Source organism: Salvelinus namaycush, chromosome 5 (genome assembly GCF_016432855.1).
Source record: "Salvelinus namaycush isolate Seneca chromosome 5, SaNama_1.0, whole genome shotgun sequence".
Lineage (NCBI taxonomy): Eukaryota > Metazoa > Chordata > Actinopteri > Salmoniformes > Salmonidae > Salvelinus > Salvelinus namaycush.
This window is the reverse complement of record NC_052311.1, coordinates 9,802,305-9,826,901: the sequence shown is the minus strand read 5'-3', so window position 1 is coordinate 9,826,901 and position 24,597 is coordinate 9,802,305. Positions and strand designations below refer to the sequence as shown.

General features: G+C 45.4%; 1 protein-coding gene and 3 non-coding genes across 5 annotated transcripts in view; 1 reads left to right on the top strand and 3 right to left on the bottom strand.

The window, feature by feature from the left end:
- The window catches only part of fermt3b (fermitin family member 3b), a 53,750-nt gene that overhangs the window by 23,443 nt on the left and 5,710 nt on the right, over window positions 1-24,597 (top strand). Inside the window, exons 1-4 of one of the 2 annotated variants that reach the window (XM_038993559.1) lie at window positions 22,060-22,247; window positions 23,530-23,654; window positions 23,892-24,125; window positions 24,299-24,415. In XM_038993559.1, the coding sequence (XP_038849487.1) occupies window positions 23,531-23,654; window positions 23,892-24,125; window positions 24,299-24,415 (475 nt within the window). In that variant the 5' untranslated portion in view covers window positions 22,060-22,247; window position 23,530. Of the gene's footprint in view, window positions 1-22,059; window positions 22,248-23,529; window positions 23,655-23,891; window positions 24,126-24,298; window positions 24,416-24,597 lie in introns of those variants that run through there. The other variant, XM_038993560.1, reaches the window with a different exon arrangement.
- Window positions 5,114-5,186, bottom strand: trnaa-agc. Its single transcript has one exon. It is a non-coding gene; the product is annotated as a tRNA-Ala (tRNA).
- Window positions 6,703-6,775, bottom strand: trnaa-agc. The gene has a single exon. It is a non-coding gene; the product is annotated as a tRNA-Ala (tRNA).
- On the bottom strand, window positions 11,444-11,516 carry trnaa-agc. The gene has a single exon. It is a non-coding gene; the product is annotated as a tRNA-Ala (tRNA).

Below are 24,597 nucleotides of genomic sequence, written 5' to 3'. Positions count from 1 at the left end.
TCAAGACATGGACTCCACTGCCAGCTACCAAGACCTGAGGCTCATTTCAAATCATTACACATTCACTGTACAGCATGTACTGATGAGACAGAATATGAATAAAAAGCTCAACAGCCCTTCTCACAGTTCAGTGCCTGTTGTTACATTGACTATTCATCTCTACCCCTACACCTGTCTTTCAGTCATTACTATGCAAGGCATACCTCGCAGTGTTTCGTATCCCCATAGGATAGACTGTGCACTCCCAGCACTTACACAGACGAGGGGTAGCACTATGCATCACTTTCCCAACTCTATTTCAGGCACAACTTAGTGTTTACATTGGGATGGAAATGTAGCACATACCCCTGACAGACATGGTCAATTAGTCAGCCCTAGCAAGCAACTCCCGAATGCACTCTGTGAGACTGAGACAGAGTATCATATTGTAGCCTAAGCCAGGTGCGTATATTATAGACGCAGAGATATTTAGCCAGAGACTAGGACAGTGTGTATGAGAGACAAACCAATAGACAGGGGCGAAGTGCAGCCACTATCACCTACATCGGACGAAGAAGGACATGAAACCAACAGTAGGGGGGAGCGACGGGAAGGTACATGCCGAAACACACCGGGTGACAGGATGGTTAGGATTACTATCATGCTCACCAGACACAGTGGTCCTAACAAAAGATATGTTATTTCTATAGTTTTACAATACTTTTGGAAATAGTTAGTTGATAATCGGGGACAGCCTGTCACTTCGCACACAGGGCCCTTGCCCGTAATGTGGCGTGTGTGAATTCTGGGGCAGGATGTTTGACTAGTATCCACTTGGTGGTAGTGTGGTGCAAGTAATGAATGTAATAACCCTCCCGTTGTCTCGGCGGGTCAGAGCGACCCCGGGCAGTTCCGAGTTGATTGCCCGTGTCTGTGTGTGGGTCGGAGTGACCCCGGCAGCGTTAGCAAGGTGTATGTTGTAACCCTCCTGCCCCTGTGTGGGCGGGGTCATAGTGACGTCAGAGGGGTCAGAGTGACCCCGGCGGCGTTAGCAAGGTGTATGTTGTAACCCTCCTGCCCCTGCCCCTGTGTGGGCGGGGTCATAGTGACGTCAGAGGGGTCAGAGTGACCCTCGGCAGCGTTACCAGTCGCTTCCCCCGTGTCTGTGTGGGTCAGAGAGACCCTGGCAGGCCGGGGTCACAGTGACCCAACACCACCACCTGCTGGATACTAGTAAAAGGTCCTGCCCCAAAATTGACACGCTCAACATTCCGGGCAAGGGCCTGTGTCGAATACGGCCCTCTGTCCCCCATCGGGCCCTTGGGCCCCGTGTGAGTTTGGATATCGAATCTAAAAACGCCCCCCTACAAACTACTTTCCCTTGGTTGTGGAAATTGTGCCTTTCGGGTATGGCTGTTGTTACACAACCTTCCCCTTGCCTCGGCGGGTCAGAGTTACCCCCGGCCAGCGTTACGAGTCGATTCCCAGTGTCTGTGTGGGTTAGAGAGACTCTGGCAGCGTTAGCAAGGTGTATGTTGTAACCCTCCTACCCCTGTCTGGGCCGGGTCACAGTGACCCGGGCCCTGTTGTAGGCCCTGCGTTATGAGTTGTTCCCCTCTGTCCCGGGGGCTTGGGTCAGAGTGACCCCGGCGGCGTTAGCAAGGTGTATGTTGTAACCCTCCTACCCCTGTCTGAGCTGGGTCGGAGTGACCCGGGGCCTGTGTTAGGAGTTGTTCCCCTCTGTCTGGGCCGGGTCTGAGTGACCCCGGCAGGGACCAGTTGTCCCCAACAACTCAGTGCACGACCTCGGTGCTATCACACGGGGAGGCCAGCCGAGCGTCCCGGATGGGACCGAAGGGGCCGAAGGGCCCGAAGGAGCAGGCAGGGCCGACCACGCGCCTCGTCCATTCGCGTGCCTCGTCCCATTCACGTGGCCACCGTAAGCAGGGCGTAGAGAGGCTACTAATATCGTCAGGAAGAAGAAGAAGAAGAAGAAGAAGAAGAAGAAGAAGAAGAAGAAGAAGAAGAGGACGAGGACGAGGACGACGACGAGGAGGAATACGACCCCGCCGAGCGTGAGCCCTCCGCCTACGACTGTAAGCAGGGCGTAGAGAGCCTACTAATATTGTCAGGAAGAAGAAGAACAAGAACAAGAACAAGAAGAAGAACAAGAAGAACAAGAAGAAGAAGAAGAAGATGAGGACGATGATGAGGACGACGAGGACGACGACGACGACGAGGAATACGACCCCGCCGAGCGTGTTGCCTCCGCCTACGACGCCTCGCAGTCCCGGTTTCAGCGCGGCTCAGGTCCTGGAACAGATATCCTCCAGCGTCGACCAAGAAGACGAAGAAGACTACTGCGATTCCGAAGAGGAGGACGTTTCGGAAGATGAAGACGGTGAGGAATACAACCCCGAGCGCGACGCGGACGACTACGAAGACGACTCGGCCTCGCGGTCGTGCTCCTCTTCGGAGGAAGAGCCGGAGGGAGAGCGAGAGGGAGACGCGGCCGCTGGCCGAGAGCGAGACAGAGAGCCAGACAGAGAGCGAGCCAGAGACAGAGAGCGAGAGCGAGACAGAGCCAGAGAGCCAGAGCCAGAAAGGGAGACGTTGCTGTCAAAAAACGGCAAAATCAAATGGTCCTCCGTGGCCTATCGCGGCCCGGACCGGCCCCGCGCCATCCGCCCGCCCTGCCCCGCCGTGACGCCGGGCCCCACGGCCTACGCCGCGTCGCGAGCGCTCGACATCGCGTCCGCCTTCCGTCTGTTTGTCACACCGGCGATAGAAAGGATCATCGTGGACATGACGAATCTGCAGGGGGTGAGAAAATACGGCGACGGCTGGCGACCCATGGACTCCACCGACCTGCGCGCCTACGTAGGGCTGCTGATCCTAGCCGGCGTCTACAGGTCCCGAGGCGAGGCCGCGGCCAGCCTGTGGGACGCCGAGAGCGGCAGGACCGTGTTCCGCGCCACCATGCCGCTCAAGGCGTTTCACAAGTACTCGAGGCTGCTGCGATTCGACGACCGCCAGTCGAGACCCGCGAGACTCGCCACCGACAGACTGGCGGCCGTGAGAGAGGTGTGGGACCTGTGGGAGGAGCGGCTGCAGGCCCTCTACAACCCGGGGCCCGAAGTGACGGTGGACGAACAACTGGTCCCGTTCAGAGGTACCGTCTATGCATCTGTGTACGTACGCGTAGCGTAGAGAGCACGGGCAGTCTATGTATCTGTGTTTGTACGTGTAGCGTAGAGAGCACGGGCAGTCTATGTATCTGTGCATAGAGAGCGGTAGCAGTCAATGTATCTGTGTATGTACGTGTGGCGTAGAGAGCACGGGCAGTCTATGTATCTGTGTTTGTACGTGTAGCGTAGAGCACGGGCAGTCAATGTATCTGTCTATGTACGTGTAGCATAGAGAGCACGGGCAGTAGTAGCACGGGCAGTAGTAGCAATCGGCAAGAGTAGCAGCACGTGGAGCACGGGCAGTAGTAGCACGGGCAGTAGTAGCAATCGGCAGTAGTAGCAATCGGCAGTAGCACGGGCGGCGGAGGCGGCTGCGTGTAACGTAAACGCAGTGCGCCCCGATGGTGAGCTGGTAACGATGACGCTGGTATCTGTGTTTGTACGTGTAGCGTAGAGAGCACGGGCAGTCTATGTATCTGTGTATGACGCTGCTAATCTCCTCTCCCTCCCCTCTCCCTCCCCTCTCCCTCGCCGAAAGGACGCTGTCCTTTCCGACAGTACATTCCCAGCAAGCCGGCCAAATACGGCATCAAGTCGTGGGTGGCCTGCGACGCCAAGTCCAGCTACGCTTGGAAGATGCAAGTGTACACCGGCAAGGCGGCCGGCGGAGGCCCCGAGAAGAACCAGGGCGCGCGCGTCGTCCTCGATCTGACCGAGGGACTGCCGGGCGGTCACAACGTCACGTGTGACAATTTCTTCACCTCCTACGAACTCGGGCAGCGGCTCCTCGAGAGGAACCTCACCATGGTGGGCACGGTGCGAAAGAACAAGCCCGAGCTCCCTCCCGCGCTGCTCCAGTCCAAGGACAGACAGGTCTCGTCCTCCAGGTTCGCCTTCACGCCCACCGCCACTCTAGTGTCCTACCTGGCAAAGAGAAATAAGAACGTGCTGCTTCTGAGCACGCGGCACGCGGAGCCCGACGTTAGCGATCGCCGAGACCGGAAGCCGGCCCTCATCCTAGACTACAACTGCAACAAGGGCGGCGTGGACAACCTAGACAAGGTGGTCGGCACCTACAGCTGCAGACGGATGACCGCCCGCTGGCCCCTGGTCATCTTCCACAACATCCTCGACGTGTCCTCCTACAACGCCTTTGTCATATGGCGAGAGATCAACCCCGACTGGATGCCCGGGAAGCGGAACAAGAGGAGGGTGTTCCTGGAGCAGCTCGGAAAGGCGCTCGTGAAGCCCTTGATCCAAAGAAGGCAGCGTCTCCCCCGCACCGAAGCCGCCTCAGCACTTGTCAAAGTCATACGGGGCGAGCGTGTATCCGCCGAGGCTCGTCCGCAAGCCCTTGAGCAAGCCGTCGGCCCGGCCGCCGCCTCCGACCCAGCCCCGGGCCCGGCTGGAGGCGAGTAAGAGGAAGAGGTGTCAGCTCTGCCCACCCAAGAAGGACGCCAAGACACACACCGCGTGCTGCAGGTGTAAGAAATACATCTGCAAAGGCTGTTCACACCCATACTGTCACACTTGTGCCCACTGGGCCTTTAGCCAAGACGGGACAGGGTGACCCGGGGGGGACACTGTGTGCTAGGCATAATAGGAGGACAACGGGAGGGTTATAACACTGCATGAGAAATATGCCATGGACTCAAAACAATTGAAAGTACAGAGTATAAAACAGTACTTAGCCTAATATATTATTAACAGCCACGATAGCAGCGTCTACCGATAGGCCTATTTTTAATTAATATTTCAACTCGTCACCACGCTCTACCTTCCACTGGTGTTTCCCAACTGTAGTCCTCGGGTACCCCAACAATACACATTTACATTTTAGAGCCAGACAAGCACACTTGTTTCAATTTGGTAACTAATCCTTCGATTAGTTAAATCAGTCCAGAGCTACAACAACAATGTGTGCTGATTGAACCAAACTAAATAATTGGAGGATGCGGGCATCGATCCCGCTACCTCTCGCATGCTAAGCGAGCGCTCTACCATTTGAGCTAATCCCCCTGTGCCTCCAATAAGAAGTATGAAATCTCAAGGACCGCACTGCCAAATCCCTCGTCTACTAGAAAGGATACTTTTTAAAAAGTATGCTTGCTTCAGCTTTCTAAAAGTATTTTTCATGGTAGTTCAGTAACGGTTGAAGCAGTGACTGCAGTAAGCCTAGTGGTGGAAATAGCTGTATGGTTAGTGAGTTTTGGGTGTATGATAGCAGAAAAACCTGTGAGTCTGGACTTCCCCCTGCTGGCTGTCTGTGGAATAACATCAGGATCAGATGATCGTGGGGATATGCATGTTAGTCGCCCGAACATGGTCACTGTTTTCCTGTCTTTTGTCGTTCTTATGCTCACTGCGTCTCAGTGGATCGGTCCAAGGCCTTTCTACTGTAAGCAGAGGAGAGGACAGCCTTCCAGTAGAATAGATAGAGTCACAGCTCCCAACATTTACTAACAAATGAACAGCTACAGATATTTAGCTTGCATAAAACAATACATATGTGCTAGAGAACTGTGCTACATACCAGTTATTTTCAAGATGTATAAATATAGAGATAGAAATACATGTATGACTCCTGTTATTTTTGTTTTACCTTGTAATAAAGCACTTACGTGGTGATCTCTCTTAATGGTTCATGAGTAATTTGGTATTGTTCGGCATGTTTACCTGCCTAAGTACCTTAGATCGCAAGCCCATAATTAGTCAATAGGGCTGACTGGCTAGCTACTAGTACTGTTAGCTAGCCACAAAGCTAGCTACTGTAACCACGAAGAATTGACATCTATCTTGCATAATATTAGTTTTAGGTCATTTTTTCCTGTTTAACTATCTGGCTAGCTAAATTGTTACGATTCACATATGTAGCTGATAATTATGAAGTCCAATGTTCGCTTTGTGTATATCTTGTTTCGTCTATTGTTGCCATTGTCCTGGCTGGAAGGAGGTTCAGTGAATGGGGCGGTGAAGCGTGAGGTAATACAGTAGGGGTTGTGCGAGTGCTTCTTAAATGTATTGTTTTATGTATTCTCCCCACTCTCGTCCTCACAAGAACATACTCAAGAGAACGTACTGGAGAAAACATTCGGAGCATGAGTGTGGAGCATGGTAGGTAGTATGTTTGGAGAAACACCCCTCGAGTTTGAGACTTACAAGCCTCCACTCACCCAGTAATTTTTGAACTGTCCCGAAATAATCCTATTAAAACACTGCATGAGAAATATGCCATGGACTCAAAACAATTGAAAGTACAGAGTATAAAACAGTACTTAGCCTAATATATTATTAACAGCCACGATAGCAGCGTCTACCGATAGGCCTATTTTTAATTAATATTTCAACTCGTCACCACGCTCTACCTTCCACTGGTGTTTCCCAACTGTAGTCCTCGGGTACCCCCAACAATACACATTTACATTTTAGAGCCAGACAAGCACACTTGTTTCAATTTGGTAACTAATCCTTCGATTAGTTAAATCAGTCCAGAGCTACAACAACAATGTGTGCTGATTGAACCAAACTAAATAATTGGAGGATGCGGGCATCGATCCCGCTACCTCTCGCATGCTAAGCGAGCGCTCTACCATTTGAGCTAATCCCCCTGTGCCTCCAATAAGAAGTATGAAATCTCAAGGACCGCACTGCCAAATCCCTCGTCTACTAGAAAGGATACTTTTTAAAAAGTATGCTTGCTTCAGCTTTCTAAAAGTATTTTTCATGGTAGTTCAGTAACGGTTGAAGCAGTGACTGCAGTAAGCCTAGTGGTGGAAATAGCTGTATGGTTAGTGAGTTTTGGGTGTATGATAGCAGAAAAACCTGTGAGTCTGGACTTCCCCCTGCTGGCTGTCTGTGGAATAACATCAGGATCAGATGATCGTGGGGATATGCATGTTAGTCGCCCGAACATGGTCACTGTTTTCCTGTCTTTTGTCGTTCTTATGCTCACTGCGTCTCAGTGGATCGGTCCAAGGCCTTTCTACTGTAAGCAGAGGAGAGGACAGCCTTCCAGTAGAATAGATAGAGTCACAGCTCCCAACATTTACTAACAAATGAACAGCTACAGATATTTAGCTTGCATAAAACAATACATATGTGCTAGAGAACTGTGCTACATACCAGTTATTTTCAAGATGTATAAATATAGAGATAGAAATACATGTATGACTCCTGTTATTTTTGTTTTACCTTGTAATAAAGCACTTACGTGGTGATCTCTTAATGGTTCATGAGTAATTTGGTATTGTTCGGCATGTTTACCTGCCTAAGTACCTTAGATCGCAAGCCCATAATTAGTCAATAGGGCTGACTGGCTAGCTACTAGTACTGTTAGCTAGCCACAAAGCTAGCTACTGTAACCACGAAGAATTGACATCTATCTTGCATAATATTAGTTTTAGGTCATTTTTTCCTGTTTAACTATCTGGCTAGCTAAATTGTTACGATTCACATATGTAGCTGATAATTATGAAGTCCAATGTTCGCTTTGTGTATATCTTGTTTCGTCTATTGTTGCCATTGTCCTGGCTGGAAGGAGGTTCAGTGAATGGGGCGGTGAAGCGTGAGGTAATACAGTAGGGGTTTTGCGAGTGCTTCTTAATGTATTGTTTTATGTATTCTCCCCACTCTCGTCCTCACAAGAACATACTCAAGAGAACGTACTGGAGAAAACATTCGGAGCATGAGTGTGGAGCATGGTAGGTAGTATGTTTGGAGAAACACCCCTCGAGTTTGAGAGTTACAAGCCTCCACTCACCCAGTAATTTTTGAACTGTCCCGAAATAATCCTATTAAAACACTGCATGAGAAATATGCCATGGACTCAAAACAATTGAAAGTACAGAGTATAAAACAGTACTTAGCCTAATATATTATTAACAGCCACGATAGCAGCGTCTACCGATAGGCCTATTTTTAATTCATATTTCAACTCGTCACCACGCTCTACCTTCCACTGGTGTTTCCCAACTGTAGTCCTCGGGTACCCCCAACAATACACATTTACATTTTAGAGCCAGACAAGCACACTTGTTTCAATTTGGTAACTAATCCTTCGATTAGTTAAATCAGTCCAGAGCTACAACAACAATGTGTGCTGATTGAACCAAACTAAATAATTGGAGGATGCGGGCATCGATCCCGCTACCTCTCGCATGCCAAGCGAGCGCTCTACCATTTGAGCTAATCCGCCTGTGCCTCCAATAAGAAGTATGAAATCTCAAGGACCGCACTGCCAAATCCCTCGTCAACTAGAAAGGATACTTTTTAAAAAGTATGCTTGCTTCAGCTTTCTAAAAGTATTTTTCATGGTAGTTCAGTAACGGTTGAAGCAGTGACTGCAGTAAGCCTAGTGGTGGAAATAGCTGTATGGTTAGTGAGTTTTGGGTGTATGATAGCAGAAAAACCTGTGAGTCTGGACTTCCCCCTGCTGGCTGTCTGTGGAATAACATCAGGATCAGATGATCGTGGGATATGCATGTTAGTCGCCCGAACATGGTCACTGTTTTCCTGTCTTTTGTCGTTCTTATGCTCACTGCGTCTCAGTGGATCGGTCCAAGGCCTTTCTACTGTAAGCAGAGGAGAGGACAGCCTTCCAGTAGAATAGATAGAGTCACAGCTCCCAACATTTACTAACAAATGAACAGCTACAGATATTTAGCTTGCACTTGTATGTGCTAGAGAACTGTTACATACCAGTTATTTTCAAGATGTATAAATATAGAGATAGAAATACATGTATGACTCCTGTTATTTTTGTTTTACCTTGTAATAAAGCACTTACGTGGTGATCTCTCTTAATGGTTCATGAGTAATTTGGTATTGTTCGGCATGTTTACCTGCCTAAGTACCTTAGATCGCAAGCCCATAATTAGTCAATAGGGCTGACTGGCTAGCTACTAGTACTGTTAGCTAGCCACAAAGCTAGCTACTGTAACCACGAAGAATGACATCTATCTTGCATAATATTAGTTTTAGGTCATTTTTCCTGTTTAACTATCTGGCTAGCTAAATTGTTACGATTCACATATGTAGCTGATAATTATGAAGTCCAATGTTCGCTTTGTGTATATCTTGTTTCGTCTATTGTTGCCATTGTCCTGGCTGGAAGGAGGTTCAGTGAATGGGGCGGTGAAGCGTGAGGTAATACAGTAGGGTTGTGCGAGTGCTTCTTAAATGTATTGTTTTATGTATTCTCCCCACTCTCGTCCTCACAAGAACATACTCAAGAGAACGTACTGGAGAAAACATTCGGAGCATGAGTGTGGAGCATGGTAGGTAGTATGTTTGGAGAAACACCCCTCGAGTTTGAGAGTTACAAGCCTCCACTCACCCAGTAATTTTTGAACTGTCCCGAAATAATCCTATTAAAACACTGCATGAGAAATATGCCATGGACTCAAAACAATTGAAAGTACAGAGTATAAAACAGTACTTAGCCTAATATATTATTAACAGCCACGATAGCAGCGTCTACCGATAGGCCTTTTTAATTAATATTTCAACTCGTCACCACGCTCTACCTTCCACTGGTGTTTCCCAACTGTAGTCCTCGGGTACCCCCAACAATACACATTTACATTTTAGAGCCAGACAAGCACACTTGTTTCAATTTGGTAACTAATCCTTCGATTAGTTAAATCAGTCCAGAGCTACAACAACAATGTGTGCTGATTGAACCAAACTAAATAATTGGAGGATGCCGGCATCGATCCCGCTACCTCTCGCATGCTAAGCGAGCGCTCTACCATTTGAGCTAATCCCCCTGTGCCTCCAATAAGAAGTATGAAATCTCAAGGACCGCACTGCCAAATCCCTCGTCAACTAGAAAGGATACTTTTTAAAAAGTATGCTTGCTTCAGCTTTCTAAAAGTATTTTTCATGGTAGTTCAGTAACGGTTGAAGCAGTGACTGCAGTAAGCCTAGTGGTGGAAATAGCTGTATGGTTAGTGAGTTTTGGGTGTATGATAGCAGAAAAACCTGTGAGTCTGGACTTCCCCCTGCTGGCTGTCTGTGGAATAACATCAGGATCAGATGATCGTGGGGATATGCATGTTAGTCGCCCGAACATGGTCACTGTTTTCCTGTCTTTTGTCGTTCTTATGCTCACTGCGTCTCAGTGGATCGGTCCAAGGCCTTTCTACTGTAAGCAGAGGAGAGGACAGCCTTCCAGTAGAATAGATAGAGTCACAGCTCCCAACATTTACTAACAAATGAACAGCTACAGATATTTAGCTTGCATAAAACAATACATATGTGCTAGAGAACTGTGCTACATACCAGTTATTTTCAAGATGTATAAATATAGAGATAGAAATACATGTATGACTCCTGTTATTTTGTTTTACCTTGTAATAAAGCACTTACGTGGTGATCTCTCTTAATGGTTCATGAGTAATTTGGTATTGTTCGGCATGTTTACCTGCCTAAGTACCTTAGATCGCAAGCCCATAATTAGTCAATAGGGCTGACTGGCTAGCTACTAGTACTGTTAGCTAGCCACAAAGCTAGCTACTGTAACCACGAAGAATTGACATCTATCTTGCATAATATTAGTTTTAGGTCATTTTTCCTGTTTAACTATCTGGCTAGCTAAATTGTTACGATTCACATATGTAGCTGATAATTATGAAGTCCAATGTTCGCTTTGTGTATATCTTGTTTCGTCTATTGTTGCCATTGTCCTGGCTGGAAGGAGGTTCAGTGAATGGGGCGGTGAAGCGTGAGGTAATACAGTAGGGGTTGTGCGAGTGCTTCTTAAATGTATTGTTTATGTATTCTCCCCACTCTCGTCCTCACAAGAACATACTCAAGAGAACGTACTGGAGAAAACATTCGGAGCATGAGGGTGGAGCATGGTAGGTAGTATGTTTGGAGAAACACCCCTCGTTTGAGAGTTACAAGCCTCCACTCACCCAGTAATTTTTGAACTGTCCCGAAATAATCCTATTAAAACACTGCATGAGAAATATGCCATGGACTCAAAACAATTGAAAGTACAGAGTATAAAACAGTACTTAGCCTAATATATTATTAACAGCCACGATAGCAGCGTCTACCGATAGGCCTATTTTAATTAATATTTCAACTCGTCACCACGCTCTACCTTCCACTGTGTTTTCCAACTGTAGTCCTCGGGTACCCCCAACAATACACATTTACATTTTAGAGCCAGACAAGCACACTTGTTTCAATTTGGTAACTAATCCTTCGATTAGTTAAATCAGTCCAGAGCTACAACAACAATGTGTGCTGATTGAACCAAACTAAATAATTGGAGGATGCGGGCATCGATCCCGCTACCTCTCGCATGCTAAGCGAGCGCTCTACCATTTGAGCTAATCCCCCTGTGCCTCCAATAAGAAGTATGAAATCTCAAGGACCGCACTGCCAAATCCCTCGTCAACTAGAAAGGATACTTTTAAAAGTATGCTTGCTTCAGCTTTCTAAAAGTATTTTTCATGGTAGTTCAGTAACGGTTGAAGCAGTGACTGCAGTAAGCCTAGTGGTGGAAATAGCTGTATGGTTAGTGAGTTTTGGGTGTATGATAGCAGAAAAACCTGTGAGTCTGGACTTCCCCCTGCTGGCTGTCTGTGGAATAACATCAGGATCAGATGATCGTGGGGATATGCATGTTAGTCGCCCGAACATGGTCACTGTTTTCCTGTCTTTTGTCGTTCTTATGCTCACTGCGTCTCAGTGGATCGGTCCAAGGCCTTTCTACTGTAAGCAGAGGAGAGGACAGCCTTCCAGTAGAATAGATAGAGTCACAGCTCCCAACATTTCCTAACAAATGAACAGCTACAGATATTTAGCTTGCATAAAACAATACATATGTGCTAGAGAACTGTGCTACATACCAGTTATTTTCAAGATGTATAAATATAGAGATAGAAATACATGTATGACTCCTGTTATTTTTGTTTTACCTTGTAATAAAGCACTTACGTGGTGATCTCTCTTAATGGTTCATGAGTAATTTGGTATTGTTCGGCATGTTTACCTGCCTAAGTACCTTAGATCGCAAGCCCATAATTAGTCAATAGGGCTGACTGGCTAGCTACTAGTACTGTTAGCTAGTGTAATAAATACCATTTGAAAAAACACAAGCATATTTGCTATTACATTGTTTATAACTAACTTCTTTCTAAGCAGGGTTTCTCACACACCCAGAGACAGATGGCTGACACAGGCCTTTTCATAAAGACTGATAAGGAAAAGTGGTGCCTGGTACTGCATATCACGAGAAACTGAGACACACACATACCCAAGGACAGAGGGCTGACGTAAACCTTTCATAAACACAGATAAGACAGGAACATCTTCGCACACACAAAAACTCCTCTTCAGTCTGAACATTTTACAGAGACACACAGAACTGTCAAAATAGGAACATCTACCGCACACACCTAATCTCCTGTTTTAGCTGAACTATTTCTGAAGACAAAGAACTCTACTCAGAGCCAATGGGACAGTGATACTGGCCTGAAGGAGACCTCGCCCAACTCATCAGAACCAACCAGAGGACCAGAACTTCCAGACTCAACCTACTTTCTGTACTGTATAAAATGTATATGCACTCTGTTTATCTGGGCTTCTTTCGGATAGTTCCATTGAGCTTGATGAAAAGGGTCCGTGCACGCTATTCAGATATCTTTACCTCTGAATAAATTGCATTTAATTAAACCTCATCCACCCTGTCCAGAGTCCTCTACTTCGTCTCAGTTCTCCAGTAAACTTGTATTATCAACAAATTGGTAGCAGAGGATGGTTTTTCTTCTCTGAATTCGGTCCATAAAAAGTTGATAGAGAAAAGAGACAGTGAGAGACGGATCAGAAAGGAAGGGTGACCTGTCGAAGGAGCAGCCGGGAATCTAGCTCACCTCAGGAAACTGATCTATAAGGCCTACAAAACAAAGGTAAGCAGAAACCTGTTAAATCAAAAATCTGCATATTGTATATTAGGAAAATCCAAATTAAAGATCAGAAGTACTGAGGTTGAGTATGGGTTACTGTCAAATTTATGATAAATGTCTATTGTAAATGTAAAAGTAAACATGTAAAGATATCTGAGATATAGAGAGTCACATAGTCGGGTAGAAGCCGTGAGACTCAGATTCATATAGTCGGGTAGAAGCCGTGAGAATCTAAGTAAATGGGTGTTGTGATAAATCCACATAGTCGGGTAGAAGATAATTGTAACTGACTTGATAAAAAGATTCAGACAGTCGGGTTGAGTGAGAATTCCGTGAGAATCCAAGTCTAGAAAAGGTTCCCCAGACTTAACACATTTGATTGGTTAAAACACTTGGAAGTTACCTAGGGGAATCAACAAAATAAAACAAAAATACAAGTTCAGATAGTCGGGCAAATGGTTGACGTGGCACTTAACTAAATGCACTGTGAAGAACTTAACCTGCGATCAATGTGTTAAAACTAAATGTGGAAATGTTAATTTGAAATGTTGTGTAAGATTGGCCTTTTCACGAGACTCACTAGTTGATAACTTTTGGGGAGGACAGCTGAGTTTTCTTTTGGCCCGTGGTGCAGCCGCCGAGCTGAAAACTGACTTGTATTTTTCCTCTATTGTGATGTTGGTATTTCCATAATTCCTACAGTTGAATTGATAATCATTTTAGCAGCGCTTGAGTTCGTGTATATATTGTTCCCGAAGGGCGATTCTGATACCTTCTGGAAATATATACAACTCGGAATATATAACAACTCGAAAAACTGAAATGCGCTGATAACTTTGCAAAATAATTCCTACAATTGAATTGATAATCATTTTAGCAGCGCTTGAGTTCGTAGATATATTGTTCCCGAAGGGCGATTCTGATACCTTCTGGGAAAATATATAACAACTCGAAAAACTGAAATGCGCTGATAACTTTTGCAAAATAATTCCTACAATTGAATTGATAATCATTTTAGCAGCGCTTGAGTTCGTAGATATATTGTTCCCGAAGGGCGATTCTGATACCTTCTGGGAAAAATATATAACAACTCGAAAAAACTGAAATGCGCTGATAACTTTTGCAAAATAATTCCTACAATTGAATTGATAATCATTTTAGCAGCGCTTGAGTTCGTAGATATATTGTTCCCGAAGGGCGATTCTGATACCTTCTGGGAAAATATATAACAACCTCGAAAAACTGAAAACGCTGATAACTTTTGCAAAATAATTCATATAATTGAATTGATAATTATTTTAGCAGCGCTTGAGTTCGTAGATATATTGTTCCAGAAGGGCGATTCTGATACCTTCTGGGAAAATATATAACAACTCGATTAACAAAATCTGTTTAACAGTAATAACTGCTGTAAATAATTATTTGTGTACGAGTGTGGGGCACCAGAGATAAGTCGGTGTCAGCACCGAGAATACATTGCTGGCCTCGGCCAGTGACGGGCTAAGTGCACTAAGATAGTCAAACCTGATCCTGAAATTTACCATGGCAGCCGCTAATGGCCCAAAACTAGAGTTCAATGAATACCTAGAACAAAAAATACAGGACAGGGCAGGGGGAAAGGAACAATATAAATGTACAGGCCCCAATCTCAAGACCTCGTGGGAGGGCCAATCAGACTTTGAAGGCTAAGATAGATGTGTGGTACACCAAGAGAGGGAGGTCATATGCCCGCTCTTGATGTACAACAAATCACAAGGTCCAATGGCAGGGTATAAAGTATTTACATGTGAAGGCACTTGTGTAAAGATATCTGCCATTTATTCTGATATATCTTAGAAACGGGGCTAGTTGCAACTAGGAGTATCCGTAAGATAAGTGAGAAGTAATGACACATCTTAGAAATGGGGCTAGTTGCTAGAACTAGGAGTATCCATAAGATTGAAGTGTCTGTTCAAGTTTGTATCAGTGTCCGGGACTAGAAGTTAGTGTAAATTGAAGATGTAAGTTGTTGGCAACCTCGTACACGCCTCGGACACCCTTCTAGGTAGCATCGGAATTAAACTGAGCTTGATCATTCGGGAGCTCGTGCTGAATTGGCAAATCCGGGTCAGGTTAATAACTATTTTTTAACTGGTCGCCGCTCGGTACCTAAGTCCAAGCCTGAGCTTTAATGTGGTGAGGACTTAATCCTCTTGGCCATGTTTTAAATTCTTGTGACAGGTATAACTATGTAATTATGTTTTGTTTGTAGTAAACGTTTGGGTTAAGGGGATTTACATGTTCCCAGAGACAAGGTATCTTAAAGGGGCACACTCATATATGGAATATTCAGAGTTTTATTTTCTGAGTTTTAATTAGACAAGGAAATGTTTAATTTTTAAAGATAAGGGGTTCTTTAATAGGTCTAGACATGGTATGGAACACGAATGTAAGGGGGTGTTGTAACCTTTGACCTGCATCATGGCTGTCTCTTGAAGTCTGATCAGCTTCGGGGGATGGTCATGTAGATAAAGCATTTGTGGTCATTTGGTATACTGGTTTTGAGGTAAATTAATATGTAAGGACTCTAGAAATTGCCACCATAGACATGTTTTTCTAAAAATACATGAGTTTAGATGAAGCCAAACAGTGAGACATTTAGTTAAAATTTGGAAACAAAACAGTTGTTACAGACAGATAAGGGAAAGGGCAGACAGACAGGCCCTCCCTACACTGCTGAGACCTTGAAGGTTTGAGAGCAGAGAGGGGAGTTTCGGAAGGGGCGCCAGGACATGGATAACAGAATGGGTAGATAACAGTTACTGAATGGAGACATGAAAGGGGCGCTCCTACATGATAATGTAGAACATAAGAATATTTTACTATTCTTACCTAAGTCATTATTTAGAATAGGTAAGGTTGTTACCTGGCTAGAGCCAGGTATCAAGAGGGGGATGGGTACATTGTGGTCTAGGATAGGATGGGGCCTATTGGATAATAAACTAATTATAAAAATAAAATAAAAATAAAAATAATAATAATTATAGCTAACAAATAGGTATAGAAGTTAAATATATAATCAGATAAAACAAATGAGAAACTGGTGGTTAACCAAACCTGTATGTCCAGGATTTTATGCGTTACAGATGAATTAAAGGAGAAGGTGATTCACTCGACCTGGGGGCATATCGCACTTGGAGGGTGAGACACACTGACACTGCCGAATGATCACAGAGTTAAGGAGAAGAACTGATGCTAATAAAGCTCAGGGGTCAACTCCTTAATGAAGAATTCCCTGACCCCGACCTTTCCTCACTGTGTACGTTCATAGAAGTGAAAGTGTTGCTTGGTCTCTAGCTGATGATGTGTTCTCTGGGAAAGGATGGGGTTTTACAGGACTGCTTGTGGTCCTGAGCTGTCTGTTTAGGATACGATGGGGATGTTACCATCACAGTGCTGCCAGAACCACCACCAGTTCCAACGGACCAGGGATTCAGCCGGCCTCCTCCACCACTTCAAGACCAAGTCCCACACCACCACCTAAGCTCTCCAATCTGGGACAGGTAATAAATGTAAAAGACATCTCAGATAGTGAACAATTGGGGACTGAAACTGGTTATGAGGAAAGGGAGAATATGTGGTTGGCCTGCAAAACAATAAATAGAAAGGACTGTGTCGTATGTGGACATGCCAGACCTATTCTGGCTGCTCACCCATTTGCCCTAAGTAATGGGGAAGGTTGGATGTGCATATTGGAAAGTTTAAGCCAAATTCAACCCTGTGTAAAACTCTGAGTCTTGTGTTCCCAGAAGTCCCTCCCCAGAAGACACCATGGGGGGTTAAGGCATATGGGGGATATTACAGCTGTAACACTGGTACAGGTAGGGGTATAGACTATGGGAGGCTCCCTACTGCTACCTGCATCACCAATGCCACTATTAACTGGAGGTGTTGCTGATGTATGGTGGATGTGTGGACCTGCCAGGCGATTGACCCCATTTTGAAAGTAGATTGTCAGGGCACATGTGCTTTGGCCAGTCTGATAACACCATTGCCTATTATTGAGGTTACAGCTGACCAACTTCTGAGAGCTGCACATGACACAGAGGCTCGGAACCAACCCAGGAGATGGCAGAGCCGTGACGCTCCTTGGTCCGAGGGGACAGATAACATCCACACCAACCTGTTGGGGGTCCCAATAGGGGTCCCCCCACGAATTCCAGGCATTAAACAGAAATGATGGTCTGTGGCATCTGATGCCCACCATTGGCCCAGCTATTGGTGATACTAAACAAAATGCCTGGATCAATTATCTTTAATATAATCAACAATGATTTGTCAACTACACCCACACTGCACTTAGGGGGATGGCTGAACAATTGGATGCCACCTCTCGAACTGCTAGACAGAATAGGCTAGCACTAGACATGATACTGGCCAACCAGGGAGGTGTATGTAAAATGATTGGAGAACAGTGTTGCACGTTTGTCCCTAACAATACTAGTCCGGATGGGAGCATTTCAAAAAGCTCTGAGTGGGTTGGCAAGGTTATCGGTGGGGATGGAGGGTCTTGCAGGTGTGGAGGAGAGTGGACTGTTCCCCTGGCTGGGTGGTTGGTTTGGTAAGTGCACTACAATGATGGATACTGGCACTACAATGATGGTTACTGGATTTCTGACTCTAGTTGTTGTTTTTCTTATGCTCATGTGCTGTGCTACCTGTATCATACCTTGTTTGAAGAAGTCTGTTACAGATGGGGCAAGGACCTCTGGTATGATGCCGTTGCTTGATGCTCCAGTTGGAGAGGCTGATACGGAATCAAGCTTTCGCAGGAGAGTGGGCCTGACAGAGGAGGACCCTTGGTTTGCTGTAGTAGAGGTTGTCGAATGAATAAAAAGTGATGTTTGTCCTCCCTGTTGTGAAGGTTTGAAGTTCCCGGGTGGCGACGAGCCCACCTGGTACAGGTTGTATAGAGGGATGGACCTGAGGGTTTAACATTTTCTCGTTTTTTGGTTAAAAAATTAGGTAATTGGACTCAACAAGGTTTCGAGGCGGTCCATGGACAATTGGCAGCTACATCCCTGATGGCATTCCAAAATAGAATCGCGGTGGATATGTTGTTGGCTGAACGCGGAGGTGTTTGTGCCATGTTCGGGGAGCAATGTTGTACTTTCATTCCCAATAACACAGCAACTGATGGTAGTCTTACTGTTGCCTTAGAGGGTCTTCGTACACTTAATGAGAAGATGAAGCACCACTCCGGGGTTGACACCTCTATGTGGGACTCTTGGATGGATGCGTTTGGGAAATATAAGATGCTTGTTTCCTCCATACTGGTATCTATATCTGTCTTCACTGCGATACTGGTGCTTTGTGGATGCTGCTGCATTCCATGTATTCGAACGCTGACCACTAGGATCATAACTACTGCTATTGATCCCAACCAGGCAGAGAAGGGACAGATGTTTCCTATGCTTGCCCTGGAGGATGCTGAGCCAGGCTATTGGACTGATGACTAATTAAACGCCATTCATAGCTTTTGTCACGTCTCTTGTGAGACGTGAAGAGGGGGAATAAAACTTTCTCTCTGAGAAAGTTTCCCTGGTTGTTTACTTTTGCTTTTCTTACTTTTACCTAGTTTATGTCACGTCTCTTTGGAGACGTGAAGAGAGGGAAATAAAACTTTCTCTCTGAGAAAGTTTCCCTGGTTGTTTACTTTTGCTTTTCTTACTTTTACCTAGTTTATGTCACGTCTCTTGTGAGACGTGAAGAGAGGGAATCAAAACTTTCTCTCTGAGAAAGTTTCCCTGGTTGTTTACTTTTGCTTTTCTTGCTTTTACCTAGTTTATGTCACGTCTCTTTGGAGACGTGAAGAGAGGGAATCAAAACTTTCTCTCTGAGAAAGTTTCCCTGGTTGTTTACTTTTGCTTTTCTTACTTTTACCTAGTTTATGTCACGTCTCTTTGGAGACGTGAAGAGAGGGAAATAAAACTTTCTCTCTGAGAAAGTTTCCCTGGTTGTTTACTTTTGCTTTTCTTACTTTTACCTAGTTTATGTCACGTCTCTTGTGAGACGTGAAGAGAGGGAATCAAAACTTTCTCTCTGAGAAAGTTTCCCTGGTTGTTTACTTTTGCTTTTCTTACTTTTACCTAGTTTATGTCACGTCTCTTGTGAGACGTGAAGAGAGGGAATCAAAACTTTCTCTCTGAGAAAGTTTCCCTGGTTGTTTACTTTTGCTTTTCTTACTTTTACCTAGTTTATGTCACGTCTCTTTGGAGACGTGAAGAGAGGGAATCAAAACTTTCTCTCTGAGAAAGTTTCCCTGGTTGTTTACTTTTGCTTTTCTTACTTTTACCTAGTTTATGTCACGTCTCTTTGGAGACGTGAAGAGAGGGATTTGTAATAAATACCATTTGAAAATAACACAAGCATATTGCTATTACATTGTTATAACTAACTTCTTTCTAAGCAGGGTTTCTCACACACCCAGAGACAGATGGCTGACACAGGCCTTTTCATAAAGACTGATAAGAAAAGTGGTGCCTGGTACTGCATATCACGAGAAACTGAGACACACACATACCCAAGGACAGAGGGCTGACGTAAACCTTTCATAAACACAGATAAGACAGGAACATCTTCGCACACACAAAAACTCCTCTTCAGTCTGAACATTTTACAGAGACACACAGAAATGTCAAAATAGGAACATCTACGCACACACCTAATCTCCTGTTTTAGCTGAACATTTCTGAAGACAAAGAACTCTACTCAGAGCCAATGGGACAGTGATACTGGCCTGAAGGAGACCTCGCCCAACTCATCAGAACCAACCAGAGGACCAGAACTTCCAGACTCAACCTACTTTCTGTACTGTATAAAATGTATATGCACTCTGTTATCTGGGCTTCTTTCGGATAGTTCCATTTGAGCTTGATGAAAAGGGTCCGTGCACGCTATTTCAGATATCTTTACCTCTGAATAAATTGCATTTAATTAAACCTCATCCACCCTGTCCAGAGTCTCTACTTCGTCTCAGTTCTCCAGTAAACTTGTATTATCAACAATAGTCACTTTAACGATACATTAATGTACATACTACCTCAATTGGGGCGACCAACCAGTGCTCCCGCACATTGGCTAACCGGGCTATCTGCATTGTTTCCCGCCAACCACCCACCAACCCCTCTTTCACGCTACTGCTACTCTCTGTTCATCATAAATGCATAACTTTAACCATATCTACATACTACCTCAATCAGCCTGACTAACCAGTGTCTGTATGTAGCCTCGCTACTTTTATAGCCTCGCTACTGTATATAGCCTGTCTTTTTACTGTTGGTAAGTAAGCATTTCACTGTAAGGTACCTGTTGTATTCGGTGCACGTGACAAATAAACTTTGTTTTGATTTTAGCCAGATGTGTAATGCCAGCAGTCTGCTGAATCTTTCACACCTGCGGCCCAATGATAGTACTGGACCTGAAATGATTGGCTGTTTTTTGGAGTCTTTTAATGCTAAAATCAGTTCTTTCAAATCCATTTTCAAATGTTCCGAGCTAGCCCTCCTGAAAAGAAAAACAGTACAAGTGTTACTTAGAACACATCTCCTCTTTGCTCATCTGCCATGTTGTGTTGCTACCATGTTGTGTTGCTACCATGTTGTTGTCATGTGTTGTTGCCATGCTATGTTGTTGTCTTAGGTCTCTCTTTATGTAGTGTTGTGGTGTCTCTCTTGTCGTGATGTGTGTTTTGTCCTATTTATGATTTTTTTTCAATCCCAGCCTCTGTCCCCGCAGGAGGCCTTTTGCCTTTTGGTGGGCTGTCATTGTAAATAAGGATGTGTTCTTAACTGACTTGCCTAGTTTAATAAAGATTTATTTTTATCCTCTTTCCTCATCTCCTCTTGTACACACTATTTATTTTCAGGTCAGCGACCACAGAGGAAATATGAGGAGAGAAGAGGACATTTAGAACTGTTAGGACATATCCTTCAAAAGCTAAAGCAAGACTATCTCAACCAGGTGTCAAAGGTTACATAGAAGTGCCCCTTACACCTGTGTGGGGGGGGGGGTGTTACTAAGAATAGTAAACAAATAATCATTTGACCAACTGGAGACATTTTGTTAGTCCCCACAAGGTCAAATGCTATTTCTAGGGGGTTTAGGGTTAAGGTTAGAATTATGTTAAGGGTAAGGAGCTAAGGTTAGTTTTAGGGTTAGGAGTTAGGGTAATAGTACGGGTTAGGGAAAATAGGACTTTGAATGGGACTGAATTGTGTCTCCCCACAAGGTTAGCTGTACAAGACTGTGTGTGTGTGTGTGTGTGTGTGTGTGTGTGTGTGTGTGTGTGTGTGTGTGTGTGTGTGTGTGTGTGTGTGTGTGTGTGTGTGTGTGTGTCCATCACATGTCAATTGGCACACAGCCTACCGCAGGTGGTTCCCCAACTTGCGGGGGAATTTTATTTGGCCAAGTTTTCTGAGCCCTATAAAAGTTTTTTTGTTTTTACATTGTTCGACATTAAAAGACTGTAAAAACACCAGCAAATCAGCGCCAAGTGATTTTAATTTGGGAAATCTGTTCCAAAGTATTCCCGCGCATAATAGAGAGACACTGTATATCTAAGCTAGGTTTGAAATGACTATGTTTTAGTCAAATGTTATACCTGTTTGGGCTTCTTGCGGTCAATTTGCAGTCTACAGATTATCTGGCCCTATGACCATCTGCCCAAGAAAAAAAACGTCCCGTGGCTGAATCTAGTTGATGAACCCTGGTCTACTGTATGGATCACAGGACCCTCCCTTCCCACCCTCCCCAGACTGCTACAGAACCAATGAGACTGACATACGGTCATTATAACTGACACATACACACACACACACACACACACACACACATACACACAGAGAGAGAGAGAGCTAAATTCAGTGTCACTGTCACTCACACTTCCGGTGGCCGGAAACTGACAAAGGAGGAACACCCTTTTCAGCACTGACATGTGCACCACATATCATACATAGACCACAACTCAAGACCCAACCCAACAGAGACAGAGAGGGGAAGTGTAATAGGCAGGTTTCACCAAATGAGTCCAGAAGGGTAGTTTCACAGAACAAGCAGAAGAGGGGTAGTGAGTCTTTTTTTAAAGAAGCTGCCAGAGTCCCCTGCATTTTGGACGGTGGAGAAGGTAAGATGCACAAGAGTGTGTAGAAAATGTGAGACGGACTGTGTTGCTTGTGTGAGAGTGTTTCGCCCGGGGTCTCAGAGAGAGATAGAGAGATGTCTTTCTGGTCGATTGTGATGTTGGAGGATGGGACAGAGGGATGGATGTGAACAGTTTAGGACGGCAGTAGGCTTCTATTCTATCGATGGGCCAAAACTCTGACTCTTTTGCTGTGAGTAGAACAAGACAACTAGTCAAGTTACAGAGTGCTTAACCTTACACCATGTTGCTATTACCATACTGACATGACACACACACACATACACACACATACACCAGTGGCAGGTGCTGAGGGGAGAAAGGCTCATAATAATGTCTGGAACGGAGCTAATGGATTGTTATCAAACATATGATGTATTTGATACCATTCCACTGATTACACTCCAGCCATTACCACGAGCCTGTCCTCCCCAATTTCGGTGCCACCAACCTCCTGTACACACACACAGTTGGACATTTGGATGGACATTTGATGGTGTTGGGTTGGGTAGGGTAGGGTTGGGTCGGGTAGAGTGGGGTTGGGTTGGGTAGGGTCGGGTAGAGTAGGGTGGGGTAGGGTTGGATTGGGTTGGGTGGGGTTGGATTGGGTAGAGTTGGGTAGGGTCTGAAAGCGGAAGTATGCGTCCAGAATGATTGCTGAAGTTAGAAATAGGAAGTGTGTGTGTGTTGTCATATTGAACTTGTCAGAATAACCCGGTCATCCAGGGTGTGTGTGTGTGTGTTGTCATATTGAACTTGTCAGAATAACCCGGTCATCCAGGGTGTGTGTGTGTTGTCATAGTGAACTTGTCAGAATAACGTGGTCATCCAGGGTGTGTGTGTGTTGTCATAGTGAACTTGTCAGAATAACGCGGTCATCCAGGGTGTGTGTGTGTGTGTTGTCATAGTGAACTTGTCAGAATAACCCGGTCATCCAGGGTGTGTGTGTGTTGTCATAGTGAACTTGTCAGAATAACCCGGTCATCCAGGGTGTGTGTGTGTTGTCATAGTGAACTTGTCAGAATAACCCGGTCATCCAGGGTGTGTGTGTGTTGTCATAGTGAACTTGTCAGAATAACCCAGTCATCCAGGGTGTGTGTCTGTGTGGGACGTGTGGTTGGGATTCGAAAGTGTGTTTCATGTGACATACACACACATTTTCTGTCCTCCCCTTCGCACGTTCTTTCTCTCATTCTTTTTCCCAACCCAACACTTGTTCCTCCCTTACTATTCTCTCTCTCTCTCTTTTTCTCTCTCTCTCTCTCAGTATGGCAGCATGGGACCTGTCAGTTGCAGTGGAGGACCTGGGAGCTGATGCTCCGCCCATCACTGTCAGTGTGACCTCTGACCTACACATAGGTGGGGTCATCCTCAAACTGGTGGAGAAGTCACGTGAGTCACTCACACACACACACACACACACACACACACACACACACACACATACGTATTCAGATAGTGCACACTGTATGGTGGAGACCAGCAATCTCCCTATCCTACACAGCACTGTATAGAGGTGATATTCACTCATATGATCCACCACAAGTAGATCCCAAGGCACTGACTGTGTGGGTGATGCATGGCGGACATGTTGTGTCAGAGGGCTCACCAGTTTCCTCCCCTGTGCAGAGGTAAAGCGTGACTGGTCAGATCATGCCCTGTGGTGGGAGCAGAAGCAGCAGTGGCTCCTGCGAACGGCCTGGACCCTTGAGAAGTGTGGCATCCAGGCAGATGCCGGGCTCATCTTCATGCCCCAGCACAAGCCCCTGAGGCTGGGCCTGCCCAACGGACTGAACCTCAGGCTCCGGGTCTGCTTCTCTGGGCCTGTGTTCCGCACTGTGCTGGGCATCTGCAAGATGCTGAGTGAGTTCAGAAATCAATTCCTTTATTTTCTCTTTCCAAGAAGTTTGTTTTCACGTCAACATAACAAAGGAATCCACAATCTACCATATGACCTGCGTATAGTTTTAAGTGAAAGAAAGCAAAACACTTTTTCACCCATCCCTCCATTCTTTCTCCTTCCTCTCTGGTTCCAGACATCCGTCGGCCAGAGGAGCTGTCCCTGCTGCGACCTGTAGAGGAGAAGAAGAGGAAGAAAGATAGAGACTTGTCAGAGGAACTGTATGACCTCACAGAAGTGCCTCTCACCTCAGGTACACATTATGACATCATCATGTCCTCATCGACCCTCAGCTGACCAATCACAGTATGAAGAGCAGAACCTGCATCGTTATGTCTGACTAATTATTAGCATAACTAAGCTTGCTTAAAGCTTATGTAACTAAGTAATTGCTATAGTAGCAGTAGTAGTAGCAGTAACAGTAGTAGTAACAGT